At 42.0% G+C, this 23,953-nt stretch overlaps 1 protein-coding gene across 3 annotated transcripts in view; it reads right to left on the reverse strand.

Moving 5' to 3' along the window:
- The window catches only part of GLI3 (GLI family zinc finger 3), a 560,226-nt gene that overhangs the window by 310,830 nt on the left and 225,443 nt on the right, over positions 1 to 23,953 (reverse strand). For all 3 annotated transcript variants that reach the window (XM_033930274.1, XM_033930273.1, XM_033930275.1), the window contains one exon: positions 7,320 to 7,562. In XM_033930274.1, the coding sequence (XP_033786165.1) occupies positions 7,320 to 7,562 (243 nt within the window). The remainder of the gene's footprint in view (positions 1 to 7,319; positions 7,563 to 23,953) is intronic.

Raw genomic sequence — 23,953 nt, forward strand, 5'->3', positions numbered from 1 at the left:
CGGAGGTAGGACGTGAAGATAAAATTATAGTTGAGGACACAATTCGCCATCATTGAGTTTTGATAAAGACGGCGACCAAATTTGTCCATCGTACAGCCCTCCCTGCCCGGAGGGACGGCAGCGTAAACCTTCAAGGGGTTAGACTACTTCAAGGAAGACTCAACCACCAAGGATTGTTGAGAAAGCTGAGAACTTTCAAACCCCTTAACCAGGATCGTCCAGTAACGGGACTCCAACTTGGAGGGAATGGCTGTGACTGCATATGGGGTCTCCAGGTTCCACAGAAAAGTCTGCAGGAGAACCTGGTGCAATGGTAATCCTAGGGCCTCATAGGGCGGATGATCAACACCCATTTCCGCCAGGTATTCCTGGGTATAACGGGACTCAGACTGGAGGTCCATGTTCAAGGCCCTACCCATGTCAGAGATGAAACGAGTAAAGGAGTTTCGAGAAGAAAACACATCCTCCTGAGGAGACCCCAATCGAGATCTGGGGGCAGCCGAGAAAGAGGGAGAAATTTCCTTTGAATAGTAAGCCGGTGTCTTGGAATCCCGCAAATGAGAGACCAAAGAGGCTCGACTAAAATGTTTGGGGGGCATCGAGGAATGACCCTGTGCAAGATGGACCGGGGAAGACCCTGGAGTCCGAGGAAACAGCTGGCAAAGCCTCGGAGAAGACGGGGCAAAGGAAAATTCCTCCACCGGTTTCGAAGAAGAACCCTTAGAGGCTGGCAGCCACCTCGATGGGGAACACACACTAGAGTCCAACTTGAGGACAAGCGTGTGCCTTGAAGGTTTCGCAGTCAGAGACCTGCCCTGAAGGGGCGGAGAAGATCGGGGCTTTTTAGGAGGGGCAAGCCGTGACATAGCAGCGGGGGAAAAATGGGCCCCTGGCCTGGACCCCTGAAAAGTCACAGGCGACTTGGGGGATGAAGAATCACTTGAGGGAGCCCGGCGAGTCTTGCGAGCATGGCCTTGAGATATGAGGGGACGCTCAGGCTGGTCAGACCGAGACTGGGTCAAGTTCAAGTTCAGAGGTGTCGAAGTCGGGACTAGTTGGCTCACCACCGAGGAAAGCTGCGTAGTAAGTATAGCCTTAAGCATGTCCTCAAACATAGGCACCGAGACAAAAGGTGGTTGGGTCTTAGGTGCAGCAGTGCACTCCTTCGGGGCGACCTCGAGAAAGAGTATTCCCTATATGAGGAGGCACGCTTAGAGTGATGTCTCAACACCGACGAGGCAGTACTGACATGAGAAACCGAGGTAGGCTTCTTTGCTGGCACACCTGAGGAGGAAAGAGGAGACTTACCTGAGGCCGGAGTAGCAGAGGACAGAGCCTTCGAGACCAACGGGGACTTCGAGGCCGAGGCACTCAACGAGGGCACCGAGTCCGAGTTCGAGGCCTGTCCTGCAGGATCCATGGGGCCAAAGAGTTGAAGAATCTTGGCCACCCTCCTACGAAGAGCCCACGGTTGCAAAGTCGCACAACGGGGACACGACTCAGCGCGGTGCTCCGCACCCAAGCACTCCACACACCAATGATGAGGGTTGGTGATGGAGATAACCCGGTTGCACTTAGCACAGTTTTTAAACCCGGAACGAGGCCGGGACGTAAGAAGAAAATACGGCCGCGGTCCCACGAGGCCAGGCAGCCAGAGTAAGACCGGGAACCCGGTCAAAAAAATACGAACTGAAAAAGCGAAAAAGAAAGGAAAACAACTGAAACTAACCAAACAAGCTGCAGTGCAAGAGGGACAATGATATCGTGCGAAGCAAGGGAGCAGAGCTTCTGGCTCCGCGAAAAACAGAGAACTGAGGCCACGCTGAGGAGACGCATGCCCTAGAATGGGCGGGAGGGGCACGCGCGCATGCGTGTGTCAATCGCAAGCTTGAAGGTCTTCAAGCAAGTCTGCTTGCAAAAACTTCCGCTACGGGGCTCCATCAGTGACGTCACTCACATGTAGAGAATATGCTGCCTGCTTGTCCTGGGATAAACACTAATAGCACTGAGATGAACTCTGACTGAAGTAGTTTTAAGGCCTGAGTAGGAAAGATGCAAGCGATATTTGAGTACCAATGGCAGAGGAGATGTTTCTGGTCGTACAGAATATTGAATACACCAGAGTGTGAAGCGAGTCCACTTGAAACGGTAACATCGCTGGGTGGAAAGTTTCCTGGAAGCTTCAATGATAGCTAAAACTGGTGGAAAGAGAGTAAAAGCATCTACTCAGTGGGAGAAAAATACCATGCTGTGAGAGATAATGAACATAGGTTGAGATGAAGAAGTGATCCTTTGTTCTGTGTCAGCAGTGCTGGAAAGATTTGCAGCATGATGAGTTTCCATACACTTAAATGAAGAAGGAGAGAGAACCATGGTTGTCTTGGCCATTAAGGTGCAATGAGTATCATGGTGGCCTATTACAGAGTAATACTTTTAAAACCAACAGGAGAAAATATTTTTTCCACTCAGACAATAGTTAAGCTCTGGAATGAGTTGCCAGAGGATACAATAAGAGAGATTAATGTAGGTGATTTAAAAAAGAGGTTTGGACAAGTTCCTAGAGGAAATGTCCATAATCTGCTGTTGAAACAGACATGATGGAAACAACTGCTTGCCCTGGATCGGTGGCATGGAATGCTGCTACTATTTGGTTTTTTGCCAGGTACTTGTGACTTGGATTGGCCTCCATGAAGATGGGATACTAGGCTAGATGGACCATTGCTCTGACCCAGTAAGGCTATTCTTATGCTCTTATGAAACTGGATACCTCAAACAAAGTCATAATGAATTGAATCCAAGACAGATATCAAAGTTTCAGCATTATAATTATGCTGAAAACCACACTGAAACTGATCTAAGAGCTCCTGTTATTCTATAAATATTTGCAACTATGTTAAAGCCAATTTCTCTATCATTTTAGCCAAAAATTTAAAAGAGGATATTAGTAGATGTCTATCTGATAATGATCAATCCAATAGCTTGATTAATGGATCTGGCAAAAAGCCTTCCCTAAATGATTTATTTTTATTTTTTTTATTTATTCATTTTCAAAAATACAATTCAAGATATACTTGTACAGAAAGCTTTTTAAGTCAGGAAATCTAAAAATAGGACAACACTTCAAAAGTATCAAATTAACTTAAATCAGCTCAAGTCCACAAAAGATCCAAAACGTAATCTATAAAACGGAAATCAAGAAAAAAAAACTAACTTAGGAAAAGTGATGCGAGTTAACTGATATGGGCATCTAATATATTCTATGCTCCTCCTTTCTTTTCCTTCTCAAGCCGGGATAGAGAGAGGAAAGTAGTCAGCTGGAAGGGCTCAAAGAAAACATATTTTTGAGAATTATATTGTATAATACACTTACAGGGGTAACGAAGATAAAAGGTTGCTCCAAGAGCTATAATTCCTGGTTTTAACATAAGAAATTATTTTCTTCGCCTTTGTGTATCCCTAGCCAAGTCCCTAAATGATTTAACAATAAGAACAATAGGAACCAAAATGTTTTCACTAGTCTTTCTAACTGCTGCTGAACAAATATTCAATGCACATGAACAGTTATTCAAAGATTGAATTATATTGGTAATATTCCCTGCTCATACTTTAGCAAATGAATCCCATTTTTTGGTCATAGAAAACTTAAGATCAAAGGAAGCAACAATAGTCATTACTTTCTTCTGAAATCTGTTAGCCAAATTGTTTTCAAAGGTAATTATTATTCACTTGAGAAGAAGACATTCTAGCAACAATAGCAAATAAAGTAGGTATCTACAGAAGTGATTCTTAACCTTTTTGGAGTTACAGACCCCTTTAAGAATCTGACGAAAGCTATGGACCCCCTTACCCAGAAATTTTCACATAAATACAACTTTGCTTGCAATGAATATACAGTGGTACCTTGGATTACGAGCATAATCCGTTCCAGGAGCATGCTCGTAATACAAAATGCTCGTATATCAAAGCAAGTTTCCCCATAGGAAGTAAGGGAAACTTACTTTGATATGTTCCCACCCTCCCCCCCCACGAGAACCGGCATTGCTCCCCCCGAAGGCCCCCCTGCGAACCGGCACCCTCCCCCCCGCGATCCGGCACCCCCTCTCCCCCGCTGCCATTGGGCACCCCCCCGCCACAACCTGAGGTCCCCCTAACCCACCCGAACCCTCTTCTTACTTTTCTGTAGCCTCCGCAGCGGTACCGGCATCAGCATGTCCTGTGCATGCCGGTGCCTGAAGATGTGCTTCCTGTGCTGGGCCTGAGAGTTCACATTCGACGTGAGAGTTCACATTTGACGTGAACTATCAGGCCCAGCACAGAAAGCACATCTTCAGGCACCGGCACCACGCACAATTAAGTGCAATTTACATCAGTTACAAGGTACTAAATTTCAATTATTGGCCCTGATGTAGGTGCCTAACTTTAGGCGGTCTATATAGAATTTGCCAATTCTAAAATGGCATCTTGGTTCCAAAATTCTATTATAAAGTCTTTGTGTAAGTTGACATGGGTGTCCATGTTTTGGTGCACCCTCTTACACCATTATCAATGGAAGATGCTAGTTGCTGTGTCTAAATGCGCCAATTGATGCGTAATTTATAGTATTCTGTAAACTATGGGGCTGATTCTCATCAGGCCACCGAATGTTAGGCGGGTGGTAGGTGTCCTACTGCTGCCTAACTTAATTGTTTTAATTGGTGATAAACAATGCGTTAATTGATCACATCATTTAAAAACAATAAAAGGGGATTTTTTAAAAAAAATTGCCACCGCTAAGTAGCTTCCCCGACCAGCACCTAAATCCCTGGTGGCTAGCAGCGAATAATGACAGCAAAGCCCGGAAGGGGGCATAGTTATGGGTGGCACTGGACTTCGGCATCACTATGTGCTGCTGGCCAAATTCTGATGTGACCCTAGGCACTGAAAATGTAGGCCTATGAAACCCTGGCCTACATTTCCAGCGCCTAGGATCCCATCAAGCCATGATTCAGGAAGCGGCGCTTGTCGGTGACTGACATATGGCAGGCACTGCTTCCAGAATCAGCCTCTATATGTACACCTGGGAAGCCAATCCATGTTCTTCCTCCTTGCAGTTAGGTGCTATGGAACTTAGGAGCTACCTTTCAGAATAGCATATAATGATGCATATAGGTGTCACGTCACTTAATGGTACCTTTTGACAAATATAAAAGACACATACCTCTAGGCACCAGTTTACAGGATTGCCCTTAATACTTTTTAGTTTTTATTATATATCTTAAGTTTCTAGGCAAGTTGAAAGAGAACATTTTTGGTAATATTAAAACACAAAAAACAAAACTGAAATAGAACAGAATAGCATAAAAACCATGAGAACTCAGAAAAAATTCAACAAGTTAATTTTATTTTTAGGTAGTATTTTTCTTTTTCATTTTGTGAATATCAATAATAAATGTGTTCCTATACATCCGTTGCTCATAAGAAGTTGACACTGTAGCCAGTTGGGTTTTTAGGATGTCCCAAATTAATATTCATGAAATAGATATACAAGCACTGGAAACTCAGTATAAGTAAATTTATCTCATGCATAATGCATATTCATTGGGGATAACCCAAATACCCAAGTTGCTGAGTAGGTTGGAAGCCCTTGTTCATAGCAAGAGGTTACTATCAACAGGCTACCAAATTTTGAAATGTTATAATCTGAGCTTTAGAAAATTGCTTTCTTTTGTTAATTCTGTCCATGGAAAACACCAAAAAGTATCAATATTTTAATGCAACAAGGAAATACAATTTCTGAGAATGACAAATATTACCCACAAGACAGCTCTGAGAAAATTTGCTTTCTAAAGCAGTGTTTTTCAACCGCTGTTCCGCGGCACACTAGTGTGCCGCGAGATGTTGCCTGGTGTGCCGTACGGTCAGGGCCGCCATCAGGGCAGTACCACCAGTCCTGCATTCAGGGGCCCGGAGCTGACAGGGGGCCCGGGCTCCCCCAGGGTCCTAGGCCACAGTCTAGGGAGAGGGGCGGTCCGCCCCACGTGGTCAGGAGAGAGCTGGACGGGGGACCCGCGGAGTTCAATACATCTCGAGTCGCGAGGCTCGTCTTCTGTTCCTGCCTGTCCTGCAGCTAACATATAGCCGATCGCAAGCGTTCCCCAATGTCAGCGCTGACGTCGGAGGGAGGGCTTAAGCAAAGCCTGCCCTCCGACGTCAGCGCTGATGTCGGAGAATACTTCCGTTCGGCTATTTGTGCGCGGCAGGGCAGGCAGGAAGCAGAAGACAAGCCTCGCGGCTTGAGCTTCGTTTTGCTGAGAAAGTTGCAAAGATGGGCTGGGAGGCAAACACGGAACACAAAAGGGGGGAGGGAGTGCGTTTTGGACACAAGGCATGAACTTGGGAGAGAGGGAGGGAAAGAGATGCTGAGGTGGGGGAGGGAATGGGTTTTTGGACACAGAAGGCATGGACTTGGGAGAGAGGAAGGGAGGGAAAGAGATGCTGAGGTGGGGGAGGGAATGCGTTTTTGGACACAGAAGAAATGGACTTGGGAGAGAGGAAGGGAGGGAAAGAGATGCTGAGGTGGGGGAGGGAATGTGTTTTTGGACACAGAAGAAATGGACTTGGGAGAGAGGAAGGGAGGGAAAGAGATGCTGAGGTGGGGGAGGGAATGAGTGTTTGGACACAGAAGGCATGGACTTTGGAGAGAGGAAGGGAGGGAAAAAGATGGTTGTGTGCACGGGGAATAGAAGAAAGGAGAATTTTTGGTCATAGGGAGGGAGTGAGGTACAGATAGTGGCATACCAGGGTGGGGGGGGCGGTCTGCCCCACCCCGGGTTTACGTCCCAAGGGGGTGCACAGCTGGCCACCCTCCAGTGTTGTCCCTAGGCCGGCAAACTGCGGCTCTTTAGCCACTTGAGTGCCACCGCCGCCATCGGGAACAGGCCGGCGCCAAGTTCTCCCTGCTTTTCCCTGTGGGGCCGGCCAACTCTCACCACTCGCGTCAATTCTGACGTCGGAGAGGACGTTCTGGGCCAGCCAATCGCTGCCTGGCTGGCCTAGAACGTCCTCTCCGACGTTAGAATTGACGATGGGTGGCAAGAGTTGGTCGGCCCCGCGGGGAAGAGAAGCAGGGAGAACTTGGCGCCGGCCTGTTCCCGATGGCGGCGGTGGCACTCAAGTGAATTACTTTATATATAGTCAATATAGGCACAGAGTTAAATTTTTTAACATTTTCTAATGGTGGTGTGCCTCATGATTTTTTTCATGAAACAAGTGTGCCTTTGCCCAAAAAAGGTTGAAAAACACTGTTCTAAAGCACATGACCAACCCATACAAATACTCACGGTAATGAGGATCAATGTAACCATTTCTTGGATCCATAGCAAAAACAGTGCCACGATAAGGTAATGAAGGCTCGGGGAGATGCGATATAGACCCATGAATCTCCTTCTTGATTAAAGAGGCCCGCTCCTCACTAGATGTTGAAGGCTCTTCACTGATTTTACTGAGGCTTTGCCCACTTTGTGGTTGCATTGAGACAGCATTTCTTCTCTCTCTGTGATAGGTCTGTCCAGGACGTTCATCTTCTGGAAGAAAAAAGCACTTGTGTTTGAGTTATAGAAAATTTGGAGGTCAATATTCAAATGATGTGCAGCCCGTTTAGTGAAGCAGACAGACAAATCATTGGAGGATAAAGTTACTATTCCCCTCCCTCCCTTCATCTGAGTGGTTAAGTTTTGTCTCAACAAGTCTTTGCCCAGCACAAAATATATATCTCCACAGAAAAAGACAGCATAGCAAATGCTCTTGGATCAGTGATTAAACTTTATCTACTCAGGTCCAGATTCTTGAACCATTACTGATTTTCTAGGTGCCAGTAGATGCATGCCCATAGCTTCGTTAAAAACTCCATCCAAATGTCATTTTTAACCAAGATTTGAGGAGCATACCAGTGCCTAGAAAACGATTCACCTAAAGAGAGGCACTGGAAATGTAGGCCCAGAAAACACTGACCTACATTTCTGGCACCTATCTTTCACGTTGGCATGATTTTGAAACCTGCGCCAATGTATGATTGGCATGTGATCAGATGCCGCTTTTAAGAATCTGGGCCTCAGTGTTGCCGATATGGAATCCTGGCTGCAAAAAGTCAGGCAGCTAATTCTGGTCAAGGAAAGGCCTGTCTTAAGTTATCCAGAAAACTTTATTTGGATAATCTTACCTAGGTAGGTTTTACAGAATAGTTGAATATAACTATTTGGAAAAAAAAGTCATCTAGATAACTCACTCACTGGTGCACTAAATATCAGAATCAGGATTATTTTTTTCTCTTTCTCTCCAGTCTCAGTTCTAAAATGAATAGAACAGACTATGTGTGTGCTATTATAAAAATATGTTTTAGGATTCAAGTTGAAAAACTAGACCATTCAGACCAAGTGTCAGTAGAGCAGTAGATCACCACCACCCATTCACTGATGCACTTACCAGTGGGGCTATTAATCGTAACTGAATGGACATCAACTTGCTTGTTTTCTTGCCTGTAGACAGTAAGGCTTAAAGTTTTGGCTGGCTGACTGAAAAAGGCACGATTTGTCACAAAGTATAGAAGATGAACTGTACTAGCAAAAACTAAATCAAACTTAACCACCCACTGCCATTTATCTGCTGTATGTCTTTTATTTTTATAACAAATGTAGGATAACAGACAGCAGAATTTAGAGAATAAAGCTAATTTTGGAATCCAAAGATGGAATAAAATCTGCTATAAAACATTATTTAACACTATCCAGACCAAGATCCATATGCCTTAACCACAAAAATCACAAATTACTGGCGTTTTCAAAATATGCCCAAAGATTCACTTCATGTTAGTGATGATCCAGATTGATGTATGGACACATACTTCCCCACTCCCTCCCCCTCGCTTTTTATCAAGCTGTGCTAGAGGTTTTAGTGCGGGGCGGTGAGGTAAGTGCTCCAACGCTCATAGGAATTCTATGAGTGTCGGAGCATTTACAGCACTAGCCTGCACTAAAAACCTCTAGTGCAGCTTGATAAAAGGAGCCAATATTAAGGTAATTACAGAACATACAAGACATACAGTAGACATACACGTAATAATCATGGTTAAAATGATATAAGTAGTGTATGGAAAAAAAAAAAAAAAACAACCCGTGAATTCAAGAATAAGTCTGTCAAGCTGACCAAAGCAAGCACAGGTAAGAATAAAAATCCTTGCACAAACAAAAAGTATTGCATCAATGCTAAATAAATTGCTTGAAGATATATAATTTTATTTCTTCCCATCACTGACTCAGCATCCAAATAGCAGATGAAATTTAATGTGGACAAGTGCAAAGTGGTTTCTTGATTACTTGATATTACTTAATGTTAGATTCTGCATTAGGAGTTGCTACCCAATGAAATACATTGAAATCTGCTCAGAGAGCAGTTGCAGCCATAAAAGAATACAAAATGCTAGGAATTATTGGAAAAGGGATAGAAATAAGACTCAAAATATTATAATGCCTCTGTATGGATCCATGATGCATCCTTACTTTGAGTATCACATGTAATCCTGGTCTCCATATCTCAAAAAAAGAGATATAACAGAAGTAACAAAGATTCAAAGAAGGGTGACCAAAATGATTAAGGAGATGGAACTCCTCTCATATGAGGAAAGGGCTCAAGAGATTTGGGCTCATCAACTTGGAGAAGAAACGGTTAAGGGAGGATATGTTAGAGGTCTACAAAATCCTTTCAAAAAGTACAGAGATTAGGTGACCCTCCAGGAAATTACATGGTAATACAGCAAAACCTTGAATTGCAAGTAACTTGGTTTGCAAGTGTTTTGCAAGACAAGCAAAACATTTTATTAAATGTTAACTTGATATACAAGGCAAGTACATACAGTATACACACATCACAACTGAGCCGAAGGTTCTTCTCTCTCTCTGATGTTTTATACACAGCTAGTTTATGGACACATTTGTGCATTTATCTATACATGCACAATGGTAGCTTCAGGGTCTGCATAGTGAAAAACAATAATTAAAAATTCATCATAATAAAGCTTTTATATAGTATCATAACCCTTAGTGCTTGATGGTGTACAACAGTATACTTAATAAAGCTCAATCAGATGGGATTACAAAAAGTAATTATCAGTTTTCTTAAAGCTAAGGTTACAAAAATAATAAAAGTAGATTAATTTCAAATAACATTAAACATAACTTAAGCTTAAAGTCCCTAAGGGGCTCATAATCAAAACAAAGAAATGTCTACAAAGTGGCCTAAAAGGGTACTTGGACAATCAAAAAGCCTGATTGTCCAAGTACCCATAACCAAAGCTGGTTTTAGACGTATCTAAAAGCAGCTTAGGTCTTTCCCCTGCCTCTAAACACATAGAGAGAAAAGAGGCGTTTTTAGAGGAGGGGAAAGGGCAGGAGGTGGGCGGGAAACAGGACAACCTACACTTAGTCGTACAATAGGTATAACCAAAAGTTTAGGCAGGTTGCCTAGTCAGCACTTATATGTTTTGATTTAGACCAAGTCAAAACAGGTATAAATGCCAAAAGAGGGGCCGCTGAGCTGATCGCAGCTGCCACATCAACTCAGCGGCCCCAGCAACCTGCCTACCCCCTACTGCAACCATCGCGGCAGGAGAGATGGCTCATCTCTCCTGCCACGATGGCGATTGCCCCCCCCCCCGAACCGTGGCACTTCAGGGTGAGGATCGCAGCAGGGCTTCTCCCCTGCTGCAATCCTCACCCCTAAGTGCCGCGGTTCGGGGGGGGGCAATAGCTATCACGGCAGGAGAGATGAGCCATCTCTCCTGCTGCGATCCACCCCCTCCCCCCTCCTGCCCCAGCGCCTCCCCTACCGCCCCCTCCCCCGATCAGATCGGGCAGGAGGGAGCCCAACCCCTCCTGCCTCAGCGACTACCCTACCCCATCCCCGATCGGAAACGGGCAGGAGGGAGCCAAACCCCTCCTGCCCCTGTGACCCCCCTACCCCCCACCCCCACTAAGATACAGGCAGGAGGGATCCCAAGCCCCTCCCATGACTGCCCCCAAACCCCTAATCGGCCTGCCGAACCCCTCCTCCACATCCGCCAACCCCACATCACCCCCCACCAACCCCGCGACTTCACCCTGACACCCTCCCATTACCTTAAAAAAGTTGGACGGACGGGTCCTAAGTCCGTCTGGCAGGCCCACCATGCTCATAATGGCGTGCCTTAGGGCCTGATTGGCCCAGGTGCATCAAGCCCCGCCCACAGGTGGGGCCTTAGGTGCCAGGGCCAACTGGAATTGGCCTAGTTGTTCAGCATCAAGGGGAAAGGGAAAAAGAAAAACAGGAAAGAGACAGAGCAAAATGTTGGACCAAGAGGAAAGAGGAGAAATAGAAGGAAATAGGAGGCTGGGAAAGGAGTGAGATGGGAAATGGGAGAGCTACAGAATAAGAGAAGATGGAAAATTGATAGGTAGCTGAAAATTTAAAAAGGAGAGGGATGAGAAAGAGGGCAAGATTTGAGTGGACAGAGGCAGAAAAGAAAAAAGAGAAAAGTTGAAAGGGAAAATCAATATGTTGGAGACAGGGACTGGAGCAAGAGAGGAGAAAAAAAATGGACAGCAGACACTGGAAAGAAAATTAGAAGATAGACAAAATCAGAAAGAGAAACTGGGACCAAAAGCAAAACGAGCAGACAACAATAGGTAGAAAAAATAATTTTATTTTCTATTTTGTGATTACAACATGTCAGATTTAAAATCTGTATCCTGCCAGAGCTGGTGTTAGACAGCAAGCGTGAACTAGGATCTAAAAGAGAGGAAAAGTCTTGTTTATTTATTTTGTAGCCGGCGTGGGGTTGGAGAGGTTGCATCCCTATACATCTACTATAGACTAACCCCCTCCTTTGCTGGCGTGCAGTGTGGGTTTTGGCGCCGGCGATTGATCCGACGCTCACAGAAGTCCTGTGAGCATCGGAGCCGCCACCGGCGCTGGGGCACACACTGCACATCAGCAAAGGAGGGGGCAATTATCTTAATAAAAAAATACGGCCCACAACTTAGCCTGCGTTTTAGATTTCGGCCCCTTATGTGATTTGAGTTTGACACCCCAGTATTAGGCAGTCAGATCTGAATACCGAACCTCTCACTCCTGTACCAGAACTTTACTGTAATGCTAGATCTGTGTGCAATAAGCAACAAATTATTAAGGATTTACTTTTAGATACTGACCCTGGCTTTAATGTTTATTACTGAAACTTGGTTGGATCAGAGCGACTCATTTACCCAAAATAAGCTTTGCCCGTATGGTTTTAATAGTATCTAGGAGGGATAAGCAGGGTGGAGGGTTAGGATTGATCTATAGATCATTTTTTAATGTCCTTTTGACTGATAAGGCTAGCTATCCTGAATTGGAATATATGATAGTATCACTTAGCGATGAGCTATCTCAAGATCCTTTAGGAATTCTCTTGTTATATTGCCCTCCTGTGCCCTGGAAGGACTCTATAGAACTTATTTCTCATACTATTTCTGATGCTCTAGTAAAGTATTCCAGGCTGTTGATAATTGGTGATGTTAACTTACATTTAGATGACATCTCAAAACAAAGACACTTTACATTTTATCTCCTTTTTGAATTCACTTGGGGCTCCTTTTATGAAGGTGCGCTAGCGCTTTTAGCGCAAGCACCAGATTAGCGCTTGCTAACTGAAAAACTGCCGCCTGTTCAAGAGGAGGCGGTAGCAGCTAGCACGCGCTGTTATGCACGTTAAGGCCCTAATGCCCCTTCGTATAAGGAGCCCTTAGTCTATCTCTACCTATAAAAGCCACTACTCATGAAAAGGGCCATATGTTAGTTTTTATTAGTTTTACGGATTATACTCACCAACAAACTAGGTTAGATGAGGTTCACTGGAGAGTTCCTTGGTTGGATCATTTTATTGGGAAATTTTGTCTCCCAATTTTTATGTCCCCTATTAATACTTATGTACAGCAGAAACGAACTATAACTATTAGGAAAAAGATCAGCTCAGAGTTTTTCTGGTCCAATCTACTAAAAAGTACTACCTTTTGTACTATCTTCTGATAAGCTGTCAGAAAATCTATGGAAAGACTGGAAGGGATTATCAGAAAGTACCCTTCAAGCTCTCTCCCCTTCAGCAACCAAATCAGTGAGCTATGCACGGAAGTACCCTTTCTAATCAAGCTCAATTTTTATTAAATTTTGTTATGTACACAATATCAAATGCTTCAATTCGTATAACATTTTTTAAAAATGGGGGGCAAAACAAAACTCTTTTATATAATTACATACAAATTCTATATATTCTTTTTTTTATAATTCTTTATTTTCATTTTATAGTATTGACATAATATTAGTCAAAACAAAGAAAGTAATACAACTCCAGTTCAAACTTTAAAATGAGACCATAATCAATAAAGAAAATATACATTAGAAATACAAAAACAAAGCAAAAATTTCCTTCTCATACATCAAAAACATTAGACCCAAATATAAATTTTACAGATTTGTATCATTAGACCTCAATCAAGAGGGGAGTAAGCTTTACAATGGCTGAAATCTTTATCAAATAATACAAAGAAAATAAAAGATGGTAGCGAGAAAGAACAAAAACTTTATACTTGAGCTAGGTTGAGCTAGGTTGAGACTGAAATTCTCTCAAGAATTTAAATTTGCTCTTTAGCAGAAATAAATTTTGTCAGCTGCTGAGGTTCAAAGAAAATAAATCTATTCCCTTGATAGGTCATTACACATTTACAGGGGAATCTGAGTACAAACGTCGCACCTAACTGCAGAACCCTTGGTCTCAAAATGAGAAATTGTTTTCTTCTCTTTTGGGTCATTCGTGACACGTCTGGATACATTCTTAGTATTTTAGTCATGAATGGTACATCTTTAAACTTAAAAAACATTTTAAGCATCCATTCCCTGTCAGCATCAATAGCAAATTGTACAAGTAGCGTAGCAGTTGCCGGTATCTCTTCACCTGACCTCTCAAGAAAATTTGTCAAATCCAAACTATCAGCATCCAAATTCTGCTGGTTTGGTTTTTGAACAGATACTCTGGTAGGTAAATAATATATTTTAGTGAGAGGCGGATAGGAGGTTTCGGGAACTTTCAAAACTTCTTTCAAATACTTTTTAAATGTATCCTGCGCTGAGATAAGTGGTAATTTTGGAAAGTTAATAATCCGAAGATTACTTCTTCTAGTCATATTTTCCAACATTTCCACCTTAAAATTAAGGTTTCCACTATCTCTTACCCAGACCAAAGCCTGGGACTCCACTGTTTTTATTCTAGTTTCATGTCCATCCACTTTATTTTCAACGCTGGATATCCTATTTTTCATTTCCAAATTTTCAGACACAACAGAGGTATAGCGTGTGGTAAGTTGCTGCATTTGGGTTCCCAAAGAGATTTGCAAACTAGATATTGCTTCCCAAATTGTCTCCATGTTGAAAATCTTGGGTCTCTGCATTGGTATCAGTTCAACACCCAGATTCTCTGATGAAAAAGTACCTGGAACTTCAGCAGGTGATGAAGTCAGTGTCAGGAAATCCTGAGGCAATTTCTGTTCCAACTCCTCCGAATGCTCTGATAGTCGATTTGGCTTCACCACTCCTCCTGCTGGGCCGACTCCCGATCTCAGCAGGTCTGGAGAGTGAACACCCCGGGACATTTCCTCCATTGTCGACTGGTCAAACGCCCCCGAACAACTCGGAGGACTTTGCTCTTCCATCGACTGATCAAACGCCCCCGGGCGACTCGGAGGACTCCGCTCTTCCGGGGTTAGTGATGTTGCCTCAAGGGAGAGCTGTAACGCTTCAGCCAGCGTGTCTCTCCCAGCCGAGAAATCCTCCGGCTGTGTTAGCGTCCCTCGCTGAAGAAAAGCGTCCATCGGGCCCGAAGCTGCTGGCAAAGATTCATCGGGAAAAACCCGAAGTTTAGATTTTCTTTTCACCATTTCAAAGGTAAGAGCAGCCCGGGAACATCCGTGGCGTCTAACTCCAGCTACCCGCGGCCATCTTCCTTAAGCCACTCCCCAAATTCTATATATTCTAATGCATGACTGGTACGGAAGGTGAAGGGGATGAACAACAATCTTTAAAAAAAGAAAGGAAACATTTAGGGGGAACACATGTGGAGCGTAACACACACAAACAAAAAAGATAAATTTATAGTCTACGCATAAATCTGATTAAGATCTAAGAAATTTACTGATTTGTAAATTATGTTGTCTGTTTTTCAAATGCGTCCTTGAACAAGAAACTTTTTAAGGAACGCTTGAATTTTTCTAAAGAAGATTCATTATGAATATATATTGGTAAGTTGTTCCAAAGCTGGGGTGCTATAACCAAGAAAATAGTAGATCTCCTGGTCCCTATTATTTTTAATGAAGGGATAAATAGATGTTGTATTGATCTAAGTGCCCTGGATGGGAGAATACGGTATCAAGAGACGATGTAGAAAAATCGGAGCATGAGTTTGTTGAATTTTAAAAGTTAACAGTAAAATTTTAAAGGTTATTCTATGTGTGATTGGTAACCAATGAGCTGCTTGTAGAAGTGGTGTAACATGATCATATTTTTTTGAATTAGTGATAATTATTATTGCTGTGTTTTGTATTATCTGTAATCTTCTTATTTCTTTTTGAGTTATGCCCTGAAATAGGGTGTTACAATAGTCAAGCCTAGAAATGATTAATGAATGTATTAGAATGTTAAGTGCCTCGGGTTTAAAAACTTTTGATAAGGAAAAAACAAACCAGGAGTGTAGAAGATTGGAACAGAAGTGGAAAAAAACTAATTCAGAATCTGTCAAGAAGATTTGGAGAGTTAACATCAAGAAATATAATTTAGAAATTAGAATTGCAAGAAAAAATTACTATATAGCTAGTTCAGATAATCAAAGTAATACCCTTTTTAAGCTCTGACGTTCATTAACCTTAGTGAGCACAATTTCAAAAGGAGGAGTTAGCAAAATTTTTTAATAGTAAAATTACACTCATTAGAGATACATTTCTGGTTGTAAACCCTGACGACTTCCTTTTAAGCCCCAATAGACCGACAGTAATTCCAGTGGATAGTTTTAGGAACACCTCTGATGCAGTCTCAGAAACTTACGTTTCAAAATTATGTGAAAAGTTGAAAAAATGCAGTTATAAATTAGACCCATTTCCTTCTTATCTTTTTGGAGATATTCCTTTACAAGCTATCATATGGCTGACTTCACTATTAAATCATTTTCTTGAAAATGGTTACTTTTTGTTGAGTATGGGGAACATAACTTTGACACCTTTATTGAAAAGCGCCGATCTGGACCCTACAGTTCCCTCTCATTATCATCCGATCGCAAATATTATCCCTTTTGACAAAAATTATGGAGTCAATTATTTCTAGCCAACTTCCCAACTACTTGAAGAAATTTTCTATTTTGTTATCATTTCAACATGGGTTTAGAGTCCAAACTTTAGTAATTTCAAAGATTCAAAATTTACAGATACAAAATAAATGTGCGGTATTGTTGCAATTTGATCTGTCAGCTGTGTTTGATGTCGTTCATCACGACATCCTGATTCGTATGTTATAAGATATTGGTTTAAACCAAGTTGTACTGTATTGGTTTGGTAAATTCCTCTCATTGCAATCTTATGAGGTATATTTGGAGGATGAGACTTCCTCCTCTTGGAAATCCAGCTCTCCACTGTCACCAATCTTGTTTAATGTATATATGACTTCTCTGAAAAATTTTTGCCTTTCATCAGCAGATACTATATTTACCTATGCAAATGATATTTTCATTTTATTAGAAGTTGATCCTGATCTTGACCTGGTCCCTAGTATAGACCGCTGTATTTCTAAACTTCAACTGTAGGCTTTGTCTATTCAAATGAAACTGAATGCTGCCAAAACCAAATTGCTTTGGATTGGGCCAAGATTAGAAAACCTTCCTTCTTCTGTCACATTGAAAACAGGTATCTCACTACATATAGATTTTTCATCTAGAGTCCTGGTTGTCATCTTGGACTCATCACTTACATTTCATGAACAAATAAATTGCTTGACAAAAAAGTGTTTTTTTAGTCTGCGCATGTTGAGGAAGGTCAGATCACTATTTCATCAAGAACATTTCTCAGTGTTGGTACAATCCACTGTGCTTTCTCAGATAGATTATTGTAACTTGTATCTGGGCATTAAGCAGAGCAGACTAAATGACTTCAGTTAATACAGAATACTGCAGTAAGCTCATTTTGGGGAAACAAAAGTATAATCATGTTTCCCCTTTATTGATAAAGCTTCACTGGCTCCCAGTTTGCTTTAGGATCCAGTTTAAATGTGCATGCGTAATCTTCAAGCTTCTCTATGGAATATTTGATCCTTTTGTCCCCTTATGTTGGAAAACCGTTAGATTTTCCATTTGAGAAACACACAAAGATATAAGTTGGCCTTCCATTCCTTTAAGGGAATTAAATCTGCTGGGAAGCTCAGTCGATCTTTTGTTTTCAAGTCTGTAGAGATCTGGAATGAATTTCCTGACTCCATTAGGCTTTTATGCCAGCTGCAATTATTTCATAAATTCCTGAAAACTTTGTTGTTCTCGCAATTTTTAAATGGTTTAACTAAAGTCTCAACAAAATGATATTATTATAGTTATTTTTCTTATGTACTTTAGTTTTTAATTAGTTCTTCCTTCGCCTATGTTTTCTGCTATGTACTCTAGTCTTAATTACAAGTGAACCGAGTCGAGCTCCACTGGGAGATGATCTGGTATATAAACCAAAGATTAGATTAAATAAATTGAATAAATAATGTGACAAAATTAAATCTAATGTATGTCCTGCTATATGAGTTGTAGAATGAACTTTCTGATCCAAGTTGATATCCTTTAGTTTATAAACAATTTTATTGATGACAGCAGTGCCACATGGGGCTTTTCCTCCAAATACTTTGCAAATACAAAAGGATGCAGGAAAAATTAGGAAGAAGTAGGCATGCAACTAACAAAATGAAATCTCTGTGTGCACCTCTACCACGTAAAGTGGGTAGTTTTCTTCAAAAAAGATGAAGGCAATTTTTTTTTTTTTTTTTTAAAGAAAGGGATTCCACAGATGAAAACTATGCCTAAATCTAAATGTCTGTCTAAATTGTGCATGGATCACACATAAACTATAAACAGAGCACCTAACATCTAAGAACACTCATGACCCCCCCCCTCCCCACTCAATAAACCCATAGAAATCATTTTGAAAAGTATCACCAGCATCTGCAGATTCCAAACAAAAAGAAAAGACAAATCCATAGCTCCTGCTGTTTGTTTCAAGACTCCTGATTTGACTTCTTGTCTTCTGATCCTGTCAAGATCATTTAAGCAGTGATTTCTCTGGGCTGGTTTGTCAAAGAACCATCAGTCTTACATCTCCAATAGTTATAAATCTATGGTTTTCAAAAAATAGGAAACTATTTGTCACACAAGTAATTTCAAGATAGTGGAGCTTAAGACAGCTTAGAACAACAGAAAAATATCCCAACTCTGAAGTTTAAATCAGAGGTGACATGGAAGATTCCAGCAGCCCCAAGGTTCTACAAAAGCCAGAAAAACATCTGTGAAAAATATCATACTTTCTATAGCCATTGATGGATGATAAAAGCCAGCATGGCTCTTCCAAGTCTGAACAGAAATGTGGCTAGGATTGTATCTGTCACTCCATGCAGGTTCCAAACCCTTCTTTTTGTTTTGTTTTTTTTCTTGTTTGGTTTTGTTTTTAAGATTTTAACTGCTGTTTTTATGCAGGTTACCCCCCCCCCCCCCATATGCTATTTTTTTTTTAAACTGTGAACGCTACAAGTTTTGTTTTGAGTGAACATGCTCTATACTTTGAATCGATCCTCTTGCCATACAGTGATCTTCTGATGCAGACCACATAGCATTTTGGCTGTTTTCCTCAGGCTAGCTTAGTCTGTTTATGTCCTTTGCAAGATATTTAATGTACGAGGTCTGACAAGTTTGTGAACTTGCCTCTGGACCCTTACGTTGGCAACACTGTACAACAACTCAGTAAGGTTTCATAACCTTGGTATATCAGCTGTGTTCGTGTCACCATTTGGCGGTGTCTTGCTGAGTAGCATTCATTATTTTTTGTGTGCCGTCACAAGAATGTCGGAGCTTAAATTAGAGCAACGAACTTGGCAAGAGTGGAAGTGAAATCAGGGACATGTTAGTCCAACTTTATGGGTATACTATAATGCCATAAAAAAACGGCAGTGTACAAATGGATTAAACATTTTTCTGAGGGGAGATAAAGTGTCACTGATGAAAAAAGGTCAAGGCAGCCAATAACAAGCAGAGCTGATGAAAACATTGCAAAAATGTATTGAATTGTGTGTCAAAATTGTTGGCTGACTGCAAGAAGCATAGCAAACCAAGTAAACATCGATATAGAAACAGGAAAATCTTACAAATCTTGGCATGAGAAAGGTGTGTGCAAAAATAGTTTAAAAGGAGCTCACCGATGAACAAAAGCAAAGGAGAGGAGAGGCAAGATGATGTTTTTAGGCCATGCTATCACTGGTGATGAAACATGGTTGTACCAATATGACCTTGAAACAAAGCGTCAAAGTGCACAATGGAAGTCAGCCAATTCTCCACAGCCAAAAAAGTTCTGCCAGTCCAAATCAAGAGTCAAAACAATGTTGCTAACCTTTTTTGATATCAGAGGGATTGTTCATTATGAATTTATACCAACTGGACAAACAGTTAACCAAGTTTACTATTTGGAATTGCTGAAAAGGCTGTGTGAAAAAGTTAGAAGAAAATGACCTGGACTTTTTGCCAACAACTCATGGCTCTTGCACCATGACAATTCACCATTTCACACGGTCCTGTCTGAGATGGAGTTTTAGCCAGAAAACAAATAACTGTATTGGAACACCTTCCCTACTCACTTGATCTGGCCCTCTTAAGATAAAGGAAATATTGAAAGGAAGACATTTTGATGACATTCAGGACATCAAGAAAAAGAGTTCCAAAATTGCTTTCAAGGGTGGACTAGGTGCTGGCATCAGTGCATAGTTTCCCAAGGGGAGTACTTCGAAGGTGACTACAGTGATATTCAGCAATGAGGTATGTAGCAATTTTTCTAGGTTGAGTTTGCAAACTTAATCGTCAGAACTAGTACAAGCAGCAGTCCCAGGAAGGGGGGGGGGGCATTGTTGGCTTGTACATGAGCATTATCATTCCCTTATGCCCTTCTCTATGCAGCCAAGCATTCTTCTGGCCTTGGCCATCATCTTGTCCCATTGTTTTGTCACTTTGAGATTCTCAGACATCATCAATCTAAAGCAGGGGTGCCCAAATGGTTGATCGCGTTGCCTTTGCGATCTTCTTCTCCCTGCTTACCTGAGCCAGGCCTGGCGCTTACAAGTGACGGACCCACAAGCCTTCACCTCCGACGTCAATTCTGACATTGGAGAGGAAGTTCTTGGCCAGCCAATCGCTGCCTGGTTGGCCTGGAACTTCCTCTCCGACGTCAGAATTGACGTCGAAGGTGAAGTCTTGTGGGTCCAGCACTTGTACGCGCTAGGCCTGGATGGAAGAAGCAGGAAGAAATCAGCGTGGTGGGTTGGGGGAGGGGCAGAGAGAGAGATATAATCGGAGAAGTGGAGAAATCGGCGCAATGGCTTGGGGGGCAGGGGAGAGAGAAAGAAAGACAGGCAGGCAGGGGGAGAGAGAAAGAAAGACAGACAGAAATAAAGAGGGGGGCAGGGGGAGAGAGAAAGAAAGAAAAGGGGAGGGGGCAGAAAGAAAGAAAGGCAGAAAGAAAAATATTGGATTTACAGAAGAAGGAAGTGCAACCAGAGACTCATGAAATCACTAGACAAAAAGGTAGGAAAAATGATTTTATTTTCAATTTAGTGATCAAAATGTGTCATTTTGAGATTGTATATCTGCTGTCTATATTTTGCACTAAGGCCCCCTTTTACTAAACTGCAATAGTGGTTTTTAGCGCAGGGAGTCTATCAGCGCCATGAACTGCGAGGGGAATTCAGCGCAGCTCCCAGCGCTAAAAAACGCTATCGCAGTTTAGGAAAAGGGGAGGGGGTACATTTGTCTATTTTTGTATAGTTGTTACTGAGGTCATCTGCCTTGACCTCTGAAAAAAAAACCAAATACAAATGATAATTAACATTTTCTCTGTGTACAGTGTGCTTTGTGTTTTTAAAAAATTTTATTGTTGGTAGATCATTTTGACTTGTGTAACTCGCAAGCCAAAAAAGTGTGGGCACCCCTGATCTAAAGTCTCTTTCACGAACTGTGCATATCAGCCTCTTGCCTTCTATTGCACACAGTTCCTTTAGATTTCTGCACCTCAAATGCACCACTCTACATGCCTTCAAATTAATGCTTGATTGCCAAGTATCTCAAGCTTTTATTTTTGTAGATCACTTTTTATGCTTTCCTCTCCCTCCAGGGTGTCAATTCTGTTGCTAATCTTCATGTCATTCACAAAAAGGCATACTTTTCCTTATAACCCTTTAGCAATATCACTCACAAAGATATTAAGCAGAATCAGTCTCAAGATGGATCCCTGAGGCATTCTACTACACACCTTTCTTTCTTCAGAGTGAATTCCGCAGGTCACTGTCATTCCAAGCTCTCTTTTGCAATTTTGAATAGCAGTTGCTCTAAGCAATAACATTTTTTTTTTCTGTTCCTGGTTGCAAAAGTATGAGATTCAGGATTCCAAAACTAGGTCAGAACTATGTAATCAAATATTTATACGGATGGCAAAGAAGTACTCCTGTTACTGAAGCACAGATCTTCCTCAGTCTCAACTATTTTGTGAGTACTATTAAAAACTGGATTATTTCCAAAATCAATCAGCAACCTAGTTTTAGTGAATATTTACCCATAGTAGAAACCTGCTCATTTTTTCTACTGTGTAGCATTAAAAAAAAACCAACAAAACTAAAGTAGTAAATAGAAAGTAAAGCAAATAAGGAAACCATACAGCCCATGCTTGGTATTTTTCTTTGAGACTTGAAAAAGGTTCCAGCAGAAAAATATTAGTTGACTTCTGAATAAAAATAGTCATAGATAGATATAGGGCTCATTTTACTAAGGTGCGCTAGCTTTTTTAGCGCACGCACGAAATTACCACACGCTGTGCTTCTAGAACTAACGCCAGCTCAATGCTGGCATTAAGGTCTAGCGCGTGCAGCAATGTAGCACGCACTATTCCATGCGTTAAAGCCCTAACGCGCTTAGTAAAAGGAACCCATAGTTATAGATATATTTTTTTAAAAATCACAGATCAAAAGTATATGTCATGAAAAAGGAAAAATCCCTTCCTCATTTCTTTTCTACCTAATGGACAAATCATGAAATGAATTATCAAGTTCATTTTCTTATACATGGCCCCCAATTCTCTCTTTCCAAATATAAGGCCAATCTTTTGACATCACCAATATCTGTACTTGGGAGGGAAAGCAATGAATAAACTTCAAATATGCTTAAACTAAATGCAAGCAGTAAACACTGATTGTATATATCTCAGTGACTATATTGCCATATTTAATTAAGGTCAATAGCAAGGTTTGGAAGAACTTATTTGTCTACTATTAGTGATGAGTGAGTTTTCAGGGCTGACAACCAAGCTGCAGGGTTTTCTTTTCCCAGAGTCATCTCCTGGCAAAAAAAGAGTACACTCTGATCGAGGTGTAGTCATCTCTGATGACTTCAACGTGACTGCTCAATGTGATAAAGCAACTGAGGGAAGCTATCAATATACCGTATTTTTTGCTCCACAAGATGCACTCCCCCCCCTAAAAAAAAAGGTGGTAGAAAGGTGGGTGCATCTTATGGAATGAATACACCTTCGCCCCTCAGCTTTCTGCTGCTGCTCGTGGCCCTCCCCCCCCCCCCCCCGGTGCTCTGCTGCTGCACGTGCCCCCTTCCCCCTGCTGCTGCTCACCGTCCTCTTACTCACTCACCACCGCAGGAAAGGAAGGGCCGGCAACATGCAATCGGGCCCATAAGTCTTTCCCTGATGAAGGTCTGGCTCAGCCAATCGCTGGCCCGGACCTTATCTCCAATGTCAGAATTGATGACGGGGGAAGACTTGTGGGCCTGATTGCACGCCACCGGCCCTTCCCTTTGTGGAGTTGCAGCAGCAGTGGGCGAGCGGTGGACCAGGGAGGAGGAATCAGCACGGGAGGGAGGAAGGACAAAGGCTGGAAGGCAGTGAGGGGGAAGGAAGGAACTACTGCAACCAGAAATCACCAGATGACAAAGATAGGATTTCAATTTAGTGATCAAAATCTGTCTGCTGCAGTATATTTGTCTATTTTTCTAGGGGGCTGGGTTCAGAGGCACAATTTGGTTCAGAATATATTTTCTTGGTTTTGCCTCCTCTAGATCTAGGGTGCATCGTATGGAGCGAAAAATAAGGTAATTGCTTGCATATTGTGACCAGTCAGACTCTGCTTGACATGTTCCCATTTAAAAGCCCGGGAAAGTCAGAACTAAGGCCAGAAATATTATTCTCAAGCCCAGAAAAGTACAGAAGCCTAGATTACCCAATTATGCTAAGGAGAACCTTGCAGAAAATGAGTTCTCTGATAGCTCAGAGGTAGAGGAAATGGAGACTCTGGAAGGTTTGTCTCCAAACCTATTAACATAAGGTTCAGGCAAAATGCCTCTGTGAGAAAGCCTTGCACTTTCCCGGACATCCACAGGGGGAGCTAAGGAGAGCCTCAGAGTAGTGCAGGCACAAATCGAGCAGGGCGTGGCTCACACACTGAAAAGCCAGCCACAGTTAGAGAGGACAAGGAGAAGGGCAGGTTCTCTCTCTACTGCTCTGCCAACCAAACCAGATCAACCTAATAATCTGGAACTCTTGGATGTAGATGAGATAGCTCCAAGCGTGGAAGCTGAAGCTCTACC

Source organism: Geotrypetes seraphini, chromosome 2 (assembly GCF_902459505.1).
Source record: "Geotrypetes seraphini chromosome 2, aGeoSer1.1, whole genome shotgun sequence".
Lineage (NCBI taxonomy): Eukaryota > Metazoa > Chordata > Amphibia > Gymnophiona > Dermophiidae > Geotrypetes > Geotrypetes seraphini.